General features: G+C 46.0%; 1 protein-coding gene across 1 annotated transcript; it reads left to right on the top strand.

Annotated features, from left to right (window-relative positions):
* Window positions 1-1,772: 1,772 nt before the first annotated feature.
* On the top strand, window positions 1,773-5,561 carry SNTN (sentan, cilia apical structure protein). Its single transcript, XM_009956301.2, has 4 exons — window positions 1,773-1,979; window positions 2,604-2,638; window positions 3,411-3,550; window positions 5,403-5,561. The coding sequence occupies exons 1-4, from the start codon at window positions 1,870-1,872 to the stop codon at window positions 5,559-5,561; spliced, it is 444 nt and encodes a 147-aa protein (XP_009954603.1). The 5' UTR covers window positions 1,773-1,869.
* Window positions 5,562-16,585: the final 11,024 nt, after the last annotated feature.

Below are 16,585 nucleotides of genomic sequence, written 5' to 3'. Positions count from 1 at the left end.
ATAGATACAGAGCAGATGGCCTGGCTCCCTGCACACCTTGCTGACCAGAATACTCAAGCGACACATACAGCCAAAATCTTGCTGTCTTCAAAGCTGATCATCTGCAAAGGCAAGGGTTATCCTCATGCTACCCTTTATCTGTTAGGCACTAACACTCCTGCATGCGCTAATTAGTGTATCCCAGAGGGATAATGTACCCCAGGCTTGCTTGAACTTGTTACTACCCCAGCAAAGCAAATCACCTGTTCTAGAGCTCAGGCTCTCCAAAGTCGGTTAGATTAAAAAAACCTGTGAGCTGAAATCTGATCTACGGTGGAAAAAGCCCGAAACACAGAGGGCTGGGTTTGCCAGCCAGCTCACAGCACTGCCTCTAGCTGATAAACATGCAACAGAGTCTGTTTCTCACTCTCATTTTTACCTTGGATGCTAAGACCAAACATTACCATTCTGCGGATTAACCGGGATGTAAGGCTTTTCATGCCTTCTTGTATGGTTCAACAGATGTGAAAGGGAATTATCACTTCAACATGATATCAAGACTTTTTTTTTTTTAGCTGACGGCAGATTACTAAGCCTGAATTCTTGTTTAATTTTAGTGTGTTAATTGATGGGATAATGAGCATTGATTATATGTGTTTTGGCTGCGTCATTGCAATTACAGGCTCTGTTTTATTCATGAGCCAGTCCTAAAGAACGCACTAGAGATCTAAGACAGCTTAAACCTCTCAGAAAAAGGCTCTGAATTGTTTGAGTAATGACACTCTTAGATGGAAAATTAAAGGTTCTCTTTTCCCATGCTTTTTAAGATAATTAAAATCCAGGAACAGTAAGGTGGTGAACATCCTTATTCATTAGCCTTCAGTAATTTAGCTTCTACTAAATGAGGAAAACATTTTAATTCTCTAGGCCATCTGTTGCAGTCTCCTTTGCATGTCCTGTTACATAAAGTCTCACCCTGGGTAGTTTTAACATCAGTATTGTATCCTTTCACCAGGAGTGATGAGCTGGATGAGATAGTTGAAGTCACTACCTATTAACAGACCACCCTGGGATTAAAATGGCTACTTGGTCTTTTAGGTTGAAGTTATCCTGTCTAGACACCTCTAGGCAAAAGATCCGCGGAAAGGAGACCATGCACAGAGCTAGGCAGCATGACAAGCTGTATGTTTTCTAATAGCGATATCCATGCCAATAAATAACAAAGTTCATCGGAGCCCTTCCAGTGCCTCTCATGTGCGACTGCTCTGCCATATGGCTCTGTGCTGCTTTTGGAAGCAGGCAGTACCCGCTCGGGTAGAAACCGAAGCGGAGTCTCTGTGCTGGATGCTGCTTTGCAAGCGGTTTGGAGGAAGCACAGATCTCATCTTTGCGCTGCGCCGGGGGAATAAATACTAGAACAGGAATGTGCTCACATAGGATAAGTGCTGGGTCAGGAATTGGGAAACGCTTGGTTTCTGACCCTGTCTATAGGAACAACTCACTTTATAGCTTGGGGCAAGTTACATTAGCTCACGCTAGAAAGACTTCCCATTAAAATGATAATGTGTGTAGCTGAACGGATTCAGTGTCTTAGTTATTCCTGATGTTACATCCCTACAGATCTAAGAAGATTCAGGCTCCATTCATTTGGCTTATTTCTGTCAAATTCTCACATATAACAAAAGCCAAGCTGCTTGCCAACCCAGCAGTGCTGCCTTACAGGGGGTTGCTGCAGCCCAGTGTATTTAGCTGGCTCCGCGGTCACTGGGTAGCGTTTACATTATTGATAGGGCATGGCTGCAAGCAGGCTGCTTTCACAGGGCAGAGCTTGGATTCATCTGTTTGCGATTACTCGAGTTGCTTAGAGATCACAAACACCCCGGCCTCGAGATGTGTGGCTGCAGAGCAAGTGTTCCCAGCACGAAGCAGTACTCGGTCAATCAGCCAGCTCCTGCTTCCACCAAAAAAAGCCCTTTGGCCGCAGCAGGCATGCCCAAGCGGTAAGTCATCACTTTGTTCTTTGCAACTCTGATGATCTGCCGTTTGTCTTGAAATTCGTTGTCTGGGTGTGTTTGTCTCTATCACAGGCAAACTCTTCTGCTGTGTGTTGGCTTCTCTGTCATTAGTTTCCAGCACTTTAGCAAAAGGAAGCAGGCTTTAAGTTTTAATAGAAAGCAGGGAGGTGCTTCTCACGAGTGTGAGTCCTGCTGGAAATAAAAGATATGTGGCTGCTCCAAACTGGGAGCACTGGTGAGTGGGGGATGACAGACCTCTCTGCATTGCCCTAGGGGTGGGCTTAAAACTGAGAAACTTCCTGAAGCTCATTCATGTTCTGAAGAAATTACTTGAAGGATGTTGCAATGCCCCTCTCTTAAAATCATTTAATAAGCACCTTTAATAACAACTCAAGGCTACCTACCTAGGTGAAGAATTAGCAGCTGTGTGATGTTGTGTGCTGCTTGTAAAGGCCAGTTTCCTTTCCACTGTGAAGGAAAGCCGTTCTCCCTGAGTTCCCGGGGGATTCAATCAAACAGAAATGAGCAAGCTTACTCACAGAGAAACTATATATACACACACAATATTCACTAGGTGATAACTGTGCCTCTCTTCTCTCTCACTACCAGCATACCTATAGCCAAGCAGCTGGCGTCGATAAAAGGTAAGGGCACCCTTTTGATGCCCCTTGGGGGTTCAGGTCTTCCAAGGCTATGGCCCAAGTACGGTAAATCCTGGTGATTCAGCAAAGCTGCGGAGGCCACACAGACCCTCAGCCGGTCCAAGATGCGAGGGTCTTGTGGGTCCCTGTGCAGTGTGCTCCTGTGTTGATCCACGTCTCCTCTTCTGCTTGCCTTTCCGTTAAGAACCACAGCTCGAATCAGCTGTAGTACCTGATGCTAACTGCGGGCTGTGAGTGTGCAGTCTTTAGGATGCAGCTCAGGAGTTGGGGGAACGAATCCAGCCAAAATTCCAAGTACATCGCTGAAGTGCAGCACTGATGCTTGGACATGGGCATTTCTTTCAGCCAGGCTTCCCAAATGGGTTGTTTTCCCTGATACAGGATCCTGGGAGTCCAAACGCACCCAGGAGATGGCCAGAATGGCCTGTCCCCGTGGCGTGGCTGGTCCTTGCTGGATGCCCAGAGTGGAGGTAGACCAGATGGGTCTCGTGTGTCACCCTGCATTACTGCCCCAGCTCTAATTGAAAGCTTCCTTTCAGGGTGTGTTTCCATGGGATATGAGGCATGTTGCTGGCCCACTCCAAATAAATCTGGGCCAGGTCCTCTGTGGTTATAAACAGTTTCAGTCTCATTAACTTTGATGAAACTACACAGATTTCCACCCACTCAGGATGTTTCTGACAGATTCCTTTCAATTGTATCTCAAATGCCACTTTTTCTGATAGGCTGGTAACTTTTTTCCCACTCCCCCTAGCTCTAGGAAAAGGCTCAGACCTTGAAAAAGCTTTTGCTACCGTGGCTTTGGTGTATAACAACTCTGCCGACCCCGAGGGCAAGCTCAGCAAAGCTGAAACCAAAAGCTTGCTGCAAACCCAGTTTGGGAGTTTCACACAGGTGAGAAAGTTTGATTGGGTGGGTGACACTGGGCTGGCACTGATCGGGTGCTTTGGGTGCAGGAATGGCACCTCGGGCTCTATCCCGCAGCTGGGCAAGCATCAGTCCATGGGGTAATCCCAAGTGAGACTTTAGTGATTTGGTACATCATCAATGAATTAGTTGCTTTATGTTGAGCCTATGGAGGGGGCCCTAAAGGAGGGGCAGCAGCAATAAACCATGGTTGAGTGCCTGCTTGCGTTTTTTTAAAAGAAAATAGGGCAATTGCAAAAAAACCCAACCAAACCAACAAACCAAAAACCCCCTCAGATGATGACAAGAGCCTGTATTTATGAAGAGAAGAAACCCATTGCATTTAATGAGGTGTTTGGTAGTTTGCCAGAGCACTGACCCAGTACCAGGAGAGCCAGCCCTGTGCTGCAGAGCTGCATGCACGGCAGTCACTGGTGGGGCAGCTGGGAGAAAGGGAGCAGAAAGCACCTCTCCATCGGTCAGGGGTGTCGGTGGCAGCTGGGTACAGTGAAAACCAGCTGTATTGGCACTTGGGGCTGCAAACTTCTTGAGTAAAAAAACCCAAAACCACCAATTTTTCCTGGTTTGGCTGAGATAGACTCAGAGGCCAGCCATGCTAGGCAGGCTCAAGTCAGCCAGGGCAGCTGACCTGAGTGAGCTGCAGGTGTAGCCCATCCCGTAATGTCAGGCTGATTGTAAAGGCGGAAGGTTTGCTGAGGAAGGAGAGCTGCTGTGGGGTTCCTCTTGTTCCTTCTCTGGCTTCTCCCTGCTCCTGAGGACTGGATCGTCATTTGGCTGAGTATAACTTTGTGGCAGTGGTGTTATCTTGTTAAAATCCATTCCCACTTCCACCCAAGGGTCTGCTCTCCTTTTGCCCTGTTCCCTTTCCTGGCTGCTGAGGGGTCATTGGGTGATAGAACAACTATTATAGTTTAGCCCTGGGTACAGGCTAAATGTAACCACAATTTTATCAAGTTGTAGAAAAATCTATGTAGGATTAGCAAAAAGGGCTCAAGTAAATGGAAGAGATGTTTAGGGGTAAAGATGTTCTTGATGATACCTTTGCTTCCAAGAATAACAAAATCACATGCCTGGCTGGGGAGGGGGAATCGGTAACAAATTAGAAACAAAACACCTTATGGAAAAGGACTTGAAAATATCAGTAGTCAGTCAAATTTGGAATCAAGATGTCTTAAAGATTATTAAGCTAAAAAAATATCCTGGAACTTTTTTTTTAATAAGGAAATATGAATAACAGACATGATACATAGTTTTAATAATCCCTTCCATTCCATCAGAACAGAGAATAGGAGCTACTGAAGTTATGCTGTAAAATTAACAGTTTCTGAGACCTTCACAGTATATATTTGAGGATGTCTTGCATATTAAATTTAGGAGGGCTGGTTGGTTGTTTCTTCTTCCTGGTTTTATCAAGACACAGGACTTCTATTTCCCACCACCCCCCCCAGCACTTACCAGCTACATCATCATTACTGCCAGATTTTCATTTATGACTATGTGTCTTTTAAAACATGTATTCTAGATTCAGGTGGAAACTTTGGGGACTTGTTCTTTTCCTATCTGATTGCAATAATATTCCAGTTTGAGTTTCTTGGGATACCTTTAGAAAATATAATATTAATGTGGACATATAAACCTGAATGGGAAGACAGAAAAATACATTAATTCTTACATAAGTGTCTTTCTTTCTTTCTTTTTTTTTTGGTGACACAATAAAAAAGGAAATTCATACTTAATCTTTTTACTATTCTTTAAATTAAATAATTATAATTATTATTATTAAAATAATATTTTATTATTATTATAAATTTCTCCATAGGGTCAAGAAAACAAACCAAAATACCAGGAAATAATTTCTGCCCTGGATGAAGAGTTGGAGAACAAAATTGATTTTGAAGATTTCATGATCTTGTTAGTCAGTCTCACTCTAATGTCTGACCTGCTGCAGGAGATCAAAAATGTAAAAACCACAAAGTGATCAGTGCTTTAAAAGAAGAAATGGGTTGGCACTTTAAAAGGAAAGCAGGAGCGAACCACACACAGAGATAACACCAAATACCTGGATGCCTTGTGCTGGTCCCTTTTAAATGGAATAAAGTCTTCTCCAAAGCTGGCTGAACTCACTTCTCTGTAGAAACAGTTCATGGAGTGAAATATTGCTGCTCAGGGCTTTGTGTCTGCTACGTACGTGCTTTGGAGGGGGTGCTGGCAGGCTCTCGGTGGGTCCCAAGGCCCCAACACCAGTTAGCAGCTGGGTGCAGCCCCAACCCAGCTTCATGCTCAGGAAAGGCAGCCCGTGTCCTCCCAGATCTCTCCGTCATCTCCTGCACCATTGTGGGGAGATAATGGGGAGACTGCTGCAAAAATGTGCAGCCCCACCTCTCTTCAGGGCAGCACCATGCATGGCATGACGGGTCAGCTCCCCAGGGCTCTCCCAGTTACCCCAGGGTGCTTCAGCACTAGGCAGAGTGACACCAGTGATTGGTTTCACAACTAGTAACGACCACTAAACCTATGGCAGCCTTTGGTAAACATTGACTTTAGTCTGTGTGGTTTCCAACCTACCACTAACCCTTCTGAAAGGAGCATTTATTTTTATTTCCTCTTCCAGCTGACCTCTTCATTGAGTGATCACTAGGGAAGGAGTTTCAAGTCCAGCATTTGCAATGCATCTTTGGCAGTGCTGTGCTTGTGTGACCAAAGGGATGACTCAGTTAAACGTGTCAGTCAGCTGAGTCTATTGTTTCATGAAACTGTGAAGAGGAGAAACTAGATAAGCTAAGAGGTGGTCCAGAGTAGGGAGGGTGGGGAAAAAGGGTGGCCGATAAAGTATTTGTAGGGGAGCTGAGTGATAGTGGCTACCCAGCCACAGGCTTCGTTAGGGCGAGCCTCAGTATTAAATGCTCGCCACCCTAATCTTTGTTTTGATTCCTACCTATAAGGTGCTGGCTCAGAAACAACATTTAGCCCACTGTGACATCCCTTTGGGGCACAAAAAGCAGTCTCACACCCCAGGAACAGAATGCACTCTAAGAATTTAACAAGCCTCTACCAAGACAGTTAAGATGAGCGAGCTAGCAAAACATTGCAACCCTTCTCATTTTCTCTTCTTTCTTGTCTGGAAAGGAGAAGACAAGAATGATTTATCATTGGTGCATAATTTTTTAAACAGGAAAGGATCAAAACCTTTGGTGTTGAAAGAGGGAAATTAATGCCAGCTGAGTAACAAGATTTAACTCCTTGACAGAAAAAGGCTCTTAGTGTTTCCAGAAGCTAAGAGGATGTTTTGTAGCAGATTTTGGTGAAAAGGAGAGACACATTGCAGTAGGAGGCCAGCAGACAGTTGTTTTGAGAGGGAAGGTCTGTGTCATTGAGCGGTATGGGACGGAGCTGAAAGAAGAAATGGATTTTGAAATGAAACTCAGCAGGTAAGGTGCTGCTCCGTGGAGTTTGAACCTCAGCCAGGACACGGTCTGGCCTGGAGGCTAAACGTTCACAAATGATCTTCCTACAGATAAAAACTCCTATTAGCCAAGTCCCTTGTTCTGATGGTGAGTTGCAAGATGTCCCCGCCGTAGATGTCTCGCTGAGGGACCAGTGGCCCTGTGCTGTGAGGATGACTGCCCCCATGGGGTGCACGTCAAATCTCCCAGAGGTGGGATGTGGGAGCACAGGTGTGGATGAGGAGGGCAAACCTCTCTCGGAGTCCATCCCTTCTGGGCTTGTGTCCTCTGAAGAAGCAGACCTTGAGCAAGCACCCCAGATCAAAACCAGGGCTTAATCTGGGAGCTTCAGCTGTGCAGGTGTCCGAGCTTCACACTGATTACGTGTCCCCAGCATTGCTCACTCTCTTACCCCATCCTCTTGGTTTTTGGCCAGGTAGAAGATGTGTGAAAGCTTAAAAAAATCAGGTGATGTTCCTTCTCTGGAGTAGAAAGACGGATTGAATGTGAGAGTCCCTAGAAGGCTTTCCCATTACTAAAGTAAAGAAAACATGACACAGTCATGACTTGAATTAATGACTTAAGAGCCTTTTATCAGATCAATTCACTGTGTCATCTCATTGTATGCAAACCCTTTCTATTCTAATGCAGTGTGTTGTGAGCTAGCCTCCCCAGTCTCTGGCTTCAATCAAAAGTCCCCTGTGCTAAGCAACAGTGAAAATCCAAAGTAAGAAGCAATTCCTGGACAACTCAATAGCAAAGGTATTCAAACGCTAGGGAAGGAATCAGAGGCACAGAAAAACTAAGTGCCTTGCTCAGTGCATGTAGCAGAGCTGGAACTGGATGCCAGTCTATGCTGGGCTTCTCTCACAGAAGACTCTGGTTTTCCAGGAGGCACTGTGGTGGTTTCTGCACAAATTTCTGAACAAAGTGAATGGAATGTGCAAGGCTTGATCTGCATTAGTCCTTGAAAGTCCCGCCTGATGCTCAAAAGCAGAAGGACACACTTGGAAGAGCCCCAGCATCTTCTTATAGTTAGGAGTAGGCACAAGTTTGCAGCTTGGGTGTGGAAGATGCTCTTTTATTAGCTCAGACTATTTGCGGCTGCCCTGAGCACTCTCAGCTAACGGCTTTGAAGCTGATCTGGCGTAGACAGCATGTCTGGCTGCATCCTCAGGGAGCTGGCTAAAAGCTTGCTTAAAAGGCTACTGTTGTGCTTTATTTTGTTCCTAGCTCGCTCCTATCGGAAGCCATGGGAGTTGATCAATGATTTCTCGTAGCAGAGCCCACGCAAGTGCTAAGGAGTTGAGGAGGCTGCTAAATTGATAAAATCTGCAGGCTCCTCTGCCTCACCAAGTGTGAACATCATACCAATATCTGATACGCCCTAGAAGTGAAGGCAGCATGAAGAGCAGCTAGTCAAAACCTGACCTCTGTGGGCTTGGGGTTGGGTTGGGAGTTATGCAGCTACACTGTCCAGGTGTGAATAGCCACCCTGGGAGGCTCTGCAGACTTTGGATCCAGGTTTAAACTTCTGTTCTGAGAAGTTTAAGCCACCTCTGCAGTTACATGAGCTTTCAAATGACTGCCAGAGGAGAAATGGGGGTCAGGGATAGTTTCAGCCTCAGATCTTCAGCTTCTATTTCCAAACAACAGCTCAGGAAGGCAGGTTTATCCTCATACTTTAATTAGTACACCTACAGCTTCTCCACATGACCTCTTACTTCATATCTGCCCTTAACTCTGTGGCCTGTTGGGCTTGGAAGGTTTTGAAAACCTGGCTTTAGTCCAATCTCTAAGGTGCTCTCCCAGATCGCAGGGGAGCTCTCGCATCCAGTCCACTGACTTTCAGGGGGTGAGTCACAACAGTTCTGTATGTTGAGCTTTCTGCTGGGAGCCCAGGGCCACAGGCACTGTGAGTGCAATTTTGCATAAATCTTTCAGGAAAGCAAAATATGCTCCCCAACCGTCTTGCTGTCATTGCACCTTCAGTAAGACCTCCTGTCTGGGGCACTGGAGCCTGGATACTGAGGAAATCTTGCAGACTGAGAGATGTTTTGCCCGTCTCCTCCTCTCAAAGTAAGTGTTGTGTTATTTTTTTCACATAAAATAAAACTTACCTTGCTTGTGCATACCTTGCAAGTATGTGTGCGATGTACACCCTCACCTCAGTACTTCCACATGTTGCAGCCCATGAAAACTTCTTGGCAGCCGCTTGCTACATCTACTCAAGTGGTTATTGCGCCAGGCCACTTTGCAGAGAGAGGTAGAGGTTTGCATCGTAGCCCACCAAGGTAGCAGTTAAACTGTGGCTACATGGTAGGAAAACCTTCTTCAGGCGTGTTGGAATGACTCAGAAAGATGCTATATGGTACATCCCCTTGGGAGCTCACTACAGAGCAGATATAAAGCTTTGTCCCAGAATTATGTTCTCTCCAAAGAGTGACAGTTTATGAGCCACAAAGGACCACTCTGAAGCGCCTCCTGGAAAAAAGAAAATCTCTTTGTTTCAAGCTCAGTCAGGGAAGCTAGGTAGAGAAGAGATGGTGTTTTTATGGCTTCCTGAACAGACAGCTTTTAATTCCTACATTGACTTTTACTGCAATCAGTTTACAAGATTTTCAGTGAAGCTGTGTCTTCTCTCCTCGCTTTGCTCGTCTGCTGTTCCTTCACCCCGCAAATGTTTATAGCCTTAGTTCCGAGTCCTCCTCCAGCAAAGGTAAACAGCAAATGATGTTCAGCAGCCAGATATATTAGGCTGTCTCTCCAATCCCCAACCACACGAAACAGCCATTAGACTTAGATAGTTTTGGAGCCATGGGACTTATCTTTTACTCGTTGTTATTGCAGGAGTGAGTTTGTGCTATATATAGCCATAACGAGAGTCAGTCCCAGCACCCAGCACGTACGGAGGAGCTGACACCGTGATCCTCCAAACTGAACGTAAAGAAACTCATGGGATTATGGCTCTTCTCAGTGGTGCCCAGTGACAGGACAAGGGGCAACAGGCACAAACTGGAGCACAGGAAGTTCCACCTCAGCATGAGGAAAAACTTCTTTACATTAAGGGCGACAGAGCCCTGGAACAGGCTGCCCAGGGAGGCTGTGGAGTCTCCTTCCCTGGAGATATTCAAAGCCTGCCTGGATGCAGTCCTGTGCAACCTGCTCTGGGTGAACCTGCTCTGGCAGGGGGTTGGACTAGATGATCTCCAAACGTCCCTTCCAACCCCCACCATCCTGTGATTCTGTGATCAGCCCAAGCCCAGTGCCAAGTAGCAGCGGCTGGTTGTGCATACTTTGTGTAGTGGTTCAGTCATTGTTCCTCCCATTCAAAGGTCCCAAAAAGGGACCAACTTGGAAAGGATCTGCTGTGCAGAGAATCACAGGGGTGCCTGGCTCCTCTGGGGCAAAACACAAATTGGGTTTTATAGCGAATGAGCATGTAATAACTTGCCAAAGAGCCGTTGAGTCTCAAACAGGACCTAGAGTACCGAGGGCCTCTGGGCAGGCAGGGACACCCACTGCAGCCCAGGTTGTCCTTCAGGTGATGGCTCCTCATGCAACGGCAGCACGAGCTGCCGCCCTTTGCAGGGGTGGGTGGCACCTTCACATTTCTGACACCCACAGTGCAACCCCTGGAGCCAAGGGACAAATTTCCATTTGTGATTTCCTCTTCGTTCTTCTCCCCTTGCCATGATCCAGCTTTCTCAGTTGCTAGCTGCTGGATCTTGATGTCTAGAGAAACACAGACCACAGCACATGTTCCTGTGAAGCTGCTGCTGAAATCAATGAGAGGCCAGGACCTCTGGGGTAGAGGGAAGCAGCTCCTCAAGTAAGCACGTTTCTAACCCTCCAGTAAAACCAGCAGCCCAAATAGATGCAGAAGTTCATTAATGGGCAAAATCAGACCCCTGCTTGTCCTGGTATGATCAATAAATGACGTACAGGATATCAGGAGCTCTTCCACCCTTGCAACCTCCTGCACACAGCAGATAGTTGGCCTCCAGGCACCCTAGCGTCACCGGAGAAAAAATAACAAGCATCACAGTAAATGATCTTTGGTGAAAGTCTTGCCTTGCTGCATGTGATTACTGTGTGGCTTGTTAAGTCAATGTTACAAAGCAAAATATGAGCGCCCTGGAAAGGCAGCTAAAGCTGGGACAACTCTTTGGATAAATTGATGTATGCTAGGTCTCTGCTTGCATTTGAAAAACAAAGCTGGCTAGTACTGGAAATGATCCAAGTGTTCTTACAGTGGGGACAAGTAGAAAGATCTACAACCCAGCTCTGAGATTTCCTTCTCCTCCAGACATGGCCCAGAAAGCCATCCCACTGCTTCTGTGATTCCTTTTCCCAGGAGTATGAGATTGGTTTACTTTGGCACCTGGGGCTGTTGGAAGAGGCCTGTGTACAGATGTTGACCCATTTCCCACATCTGCTGGTGGATTTCTCTTTATCTAGCTGTTTTGCCTCCATCTCCACACGATGCTTTTTTGGGCTTGTTTGGAGGCAACATACACTAGTAGAGACATCCAGGTTAAGCATTATGTGACAGAGTTTGCTTCTCTAAGGCTGGCAGGGGCAAAAAACACATCAGGGGCAGAATGTCAAGAGATAATATCCCTCTTTCCTTGGACACTGTAGCTGGTGTCACAGCTGCCCCGGGTTTGTACACCACTATGTGGATTTTGTAGGGTTTTGCCTAATTGATTAATGAAAACAAATTGCAAAATTACCTTCTTATTAAACTGATCTCGCTACAGAAATAAGGCTGATTACTTCCCTGACAAACTTTAATTAGGCAGCTACAACAAACCGTAATAAAGAGCACAAATTAAAAATAGATCACACTAGACATGGCTTTGTCAAATGCTCTGTTAATATCAGGCAACATACACAATGATTAAATTACACACAAAAAGCTCCTTTCTCTCCTCTGATAAAAAATCTATCATATTCCTAGAGGAAGAACAGTTTATATAAAAACATCACATTAATAACCAACACATCAGTGAGTGTTTATCAGCAATTTTTTTTCCAACAGCAGCTCTTAACGTGCATGTTCTGCAGGACTCAGCCATTACAGCGCTCTTTATCTCTTCTCTAAATTTATGCTTGTAGTACACATGACCCAAGGTTATTGCAAAGCCTCCGAGGAAAAGAAAAGCTTTATTACCTGCACATATACTCCTCAATTTGTCTTTCCTCTTCTGGCTTTTTAGTGCTTGGATTCAGCTCAGCTGAAAACGGAACACAATTTGAGAGCGATTTGCATAAGAATTGTAAGCAGAGGCCCACACAAATTAGGCATTAATTAATGAGCACCTAAAACCTTCTGCTGAATGCATCCTGAGGCAAAGCAACGCTGGGAGTGCTCAAGTATATGCAAGGGAGAGAGCAGGTATAGTATATCAAATAAAAGAGCAACGCTTAATTTTTCTCCAATATTTATTCTAGCCCTTGAGACTGCAGGGGAACTGCAGCTTTTACCCCTGTTAGGGGATGATGAGTATCTGCCCCTGTAGCAGAGCTGGGTTAAAAGGAAGGCTCTTTCACATACCTCTGAATGCATCCAGTAAATCCCAGGCTGTGCTGAGCTCGGGATGCCAGGCTGGTGAAAGAGCAAAGGTGCCGCAGAGCTGCAGCCCAGCTGCCCCCCGAGGAGGGAGAGGCTGTCCCGGCCCCGCAGCCTGGGCAGCGCATGGGTGCGAAGCGGGGCTGGGGATGCCGGGGCGGGTGTTTGAGGTCTGGGGTGTGGATGACATGCTGATGCCCCAGGACAGGCAGGCAGGACCTCAGAGATGTGGTGGAGGAGGCAGCAGGTCTCTGCTGTCTGATGCAGGCTCTGAGGGGATTCATCTCCTCTGTGGGAGTAAAGAGGTTGCTGATACAACGGGTGGGTGGTCTTTGGACTCGAAGGAAGCTCAAGGTTGAGTCTAGTGAGTTTTTAAACCTGAAGTGATCGTTTTTTCCTATGATGTTGGATGCATACATGTAACATGGTGGAAAAGGTCTGCTAAGGAAACTGTTTTTTAACTTCACTGGGTGGCAGCCATGCTCTGGACATGCCTGCTGCCCCCCAGAGTGGTTATAGCCAGAGCCTTCAAAAGAGAATTCTTTGGCTCCAGTTTGCTCCTTTTTTTTTTTTTTTTTTTTTTTTTTTTTTTTTTGAGCCCAGAAAAATGTTTAGCAGCTCGTCCTTAGGCATTTAACTGGGAGCTCTCAGCTGCTGAGTGTTTCAAATCAGCTCAGAAATTCTGATAAAAGGAAAACACTCTTCTTCTGCAGAGCTCTTGGGAGAGAGGTCAGGGTGCTGGACTTCCCAGGCTGAGCAGATGGGAGAGCTGTTCTGTACTGCCTTACAGGTATGTAAAATGTCTCCTTTCGTCAGAGGTTTATTAACACACAAGAAAACAAATGAGGTATTAATCAGAGGCAGGGAAGGGGGGGGGGGGATGTACTTGACCTAACTCGGTTGTGAAGCTGTCTTGAGCACAAAGCTTGCATCCTGGTAGCTTTAGGAAGGTCCAGTCTGGCCTTGCTGCTTCTTTTTGTAAGCATCAAAAGCTTAGGAAAAGCAGGATTGTCTCCTTGAGCTGGAAGCCATGTGAGCTGTCTGCATGCTCCCCTGCAGCCTGGGAGTGTTTTGCCATTGACAATTATTTCATAACAAGGTTCCTAGGTAGATGTAGGCATCCTATCTTGTACTATGAGCTAACAGGGGCTAATAAGTACTTTAGGATCAATTGAAGTACCCAATTAGCTTGTTAAAATAACAGACTAGAGCCTGACTTATTAGCTAATAAACAAATGAATTGAAACTGTTAATGTTTTTAAACTCCACGGTACCAATTGCTGCGACATCTCAGGTCTCTGTAATGACACATAGAAACACATGCTGCCATTACGGGCTCTTCTGGACAGGGTTGTGTGGCTCTCGGCGGAGAGCGGCCATCCTGGTTGTCTGCCTGACTTGGAAGGGAAAGCGGCTAATGCAGCCTGGCTGCCCCACGGGAGAACAGGAGGGTTTGGCTTCTGGGACCGTAGTGCAGCCCAGGCTCAGGGTTTGGCACTTGGTTTGCTCTGAAGGAATGCATTTAACTTGCTGCTGAGATGCTTCTGCTGTCATTGATCCCGAGCCCTGCATGCTGCTGTGTTGCATTTGGTGTTGCTGACTGGTCCCCTCCACATCTGCCCTGTGAGAGTGGCTGGTGCCTAGTACCCAGGGAAGGACTGTAGCAAAGGGGGTGGCCATTAGCTTGTATATACTTGTTGTATGTTAAAAATAATATATATTTTGGCTTATATATACACAAGCTATACTATATATGTAATATGTATAACATAGTGATTAAGATATAAGCTATATATAAAATATCTCTTTGTGTGCATGTATATAAAATCTCATCCAGTTTAAAACTATCCTGACTTATCTCACCTACAAAAGTTGTCTTGTTTCCAAATGGCTTTCTAGGCCACTTAGGACTACAGCGAGCAGTACAGATCCCTGGGTACATCCCTCCTCTGTGGAAAAACTGGGGCTTATTCCTACCCTTGAGGGTTTTGGGTTTTTTAATCACTCTAGTTATTAATGCATTAAAGGATCCTCCCTCTCATCCTGTGACATCCTAGTAGCTTTAAGTGCCTCGGAAAGAGGCTTTGTCAAAAGCCCTTTGGCATTAAACAGCTGCTAAATGGAGTAGGTAATCGCTCTGCTGGTCATAGCTCCTCTTGTGTGCTGGTGCGACAGTGCCTGTTGTCACTCCACCACAGGCAGTTGTGGCTAGCGGCAGAAGATCTTTGAAAAATCCTTTTTTTTTTTTTTTTTTAATCTGTGATCTGACCACTAGTTTACTGGCAGTAAGAGTGTAAAGAGTAAAAAGACAATCTTTTTCGTAGCTTAATATTTCTTTTCTCTCCTTTCCTGCTAAGTTACAATACAAAAGGCGCCAAATGTTTCATGAAGGTTTGGGTTTTTCCTGGCACAGGCTACTTTTTTTAATCTGACTGTTCGTAAACTCCTCCACTTTAATATAGCCCATTAGTTTATAGGGAGACGGCAGAGGAAGGGGGGCCATGAGAATAGCAGAGACTTGCTGGTTTGCTGTTTTGTCTGTAACACATTGCTGCGTTGTGACTGCATCTTGCTGGAGGTAATTACCCCAGAAAATCACTGGGTGTTTCTCGAGAGACCCCCTTACACAGGTGCGTGCAGTGGGAGCCAAATGCCGGGTCCCATGTGGTGTGCTCTCGAGTGAGCTCTGAGACACTGCTCCAAAATCAGGTGTCTCAATTATTCATTAGTTAATGGTTCCTTGGGGACGTAACAAAGGCTGGCACTTGGGAGCCTGTCTAGAAATATAAGACCGAAAATATAAAGGGCTTATATCATTAACAGTAACAGAAGTCCTGGAGATATTCTGTGTGAACCTGGTTTCAAGGAGGGGCACAACCTGAAATCCTCCCTTATGGTGAGTGGACTGACTCAAGGAGCAACCAACAAAAACCCAGCCAGCTGAACCCCCAAACCTGTGGTATGGGGCGAGGAAGGGTGAGCAGGGAGGCCTTGGGAAGTGACTTTCCTGGCACTGCCATGCTGCTGGTGGAGCTCTAGGAGACAGACTGGTGAGAAACAGTGCCTGTACTGGGGTAACCGGAGTTAATCGCACACTGAGGTGTATACCACGCGCTGTCCTTAAATGTGTGTTAGACCAGCCAAATCCCAGCTCCCAGCACTCTGCTCATAGGCGCTTGCCTGTGTTAATAGCACGAGTCACAAAACTGCCCCGACACCTGTCGTTGGGAAGAAATATCCCACATTAAGTGTATCATCGTGTCTCCTGAAGCCACCGTGGCAAGCCCTCTCCTTCCATACAATTCAGAACACACAAGCCCAGGTCCTGGCTGTTTGTGATCATTGTGCGAAGGGAACAGATTCCTGACTCCCCCTGCCCAGACTTTGTCCCAGGGACTCTGCTGCGTGACTGCTGCACCCCAGGGTAGGGATGCTGTTGGTTGAAGTATCCAAAGCAAAATTGCGTGGAATATTTAACAAGCTTTTTTTCAACAAGTTTTCTCTGCTTTACTGCAGGGCTCTTAATTTGATGAATTAATGTAAGACATGCTAATGTACCAGCAAAGACAGCAGGCAAAGATCTGTCTGCTGATCCCAGACACAACACATTTCAACTGTGCTGCTGAGCATGGAGTGTGCTGATGCCACTAAAAATTGCCATAAAGATAACAGCAGTACCTGTGCTTGCCTTGGAGGAAGATGCTTGTGGCTTTTCATTTCTCTTCTCTCCCTGTGCTAGGACTGTGAGCAAACAATCGCCTTTGTGAGACAGGAGCAGGCTGATGGGAATCTGCTACCCAGTGCACAGGACAGGACAGAGGTGTTTCCTACCAGACCATACAGCCCAAGACCTGAGCATGGGTCCCTGTCTTGCTGCATGGGTCCTTCATTCCTGAAGAGATGGCAGGGGTGTGTTTGTGTGTGTCTAGCTCAGTGCAATACTGGCTTTGCAGTGCATTTTATTAGAAGTGCAGCAAGAAAAAG

Source organism: Leptosomus discolor, chromosome 9 (genome assembly GCF_034619465.1).
Source record: "Leptosomus discolor isolate bLepDis1 chromosome 9, bLepDis1.hap2, whole genome shotgun sequence".
In the NCBI taxonomy this organism is placed as follows: Eukaryota; Metazoa; Chordata; class Aves; order Leptosomiformes; family Leptosomidae; genus Leptosomus; species Leptosomus discolor.
Note: the sequence above shows the minus strand (reverse complement) of the source record. Positions and strands in the feature narration are given on the sequence as shown.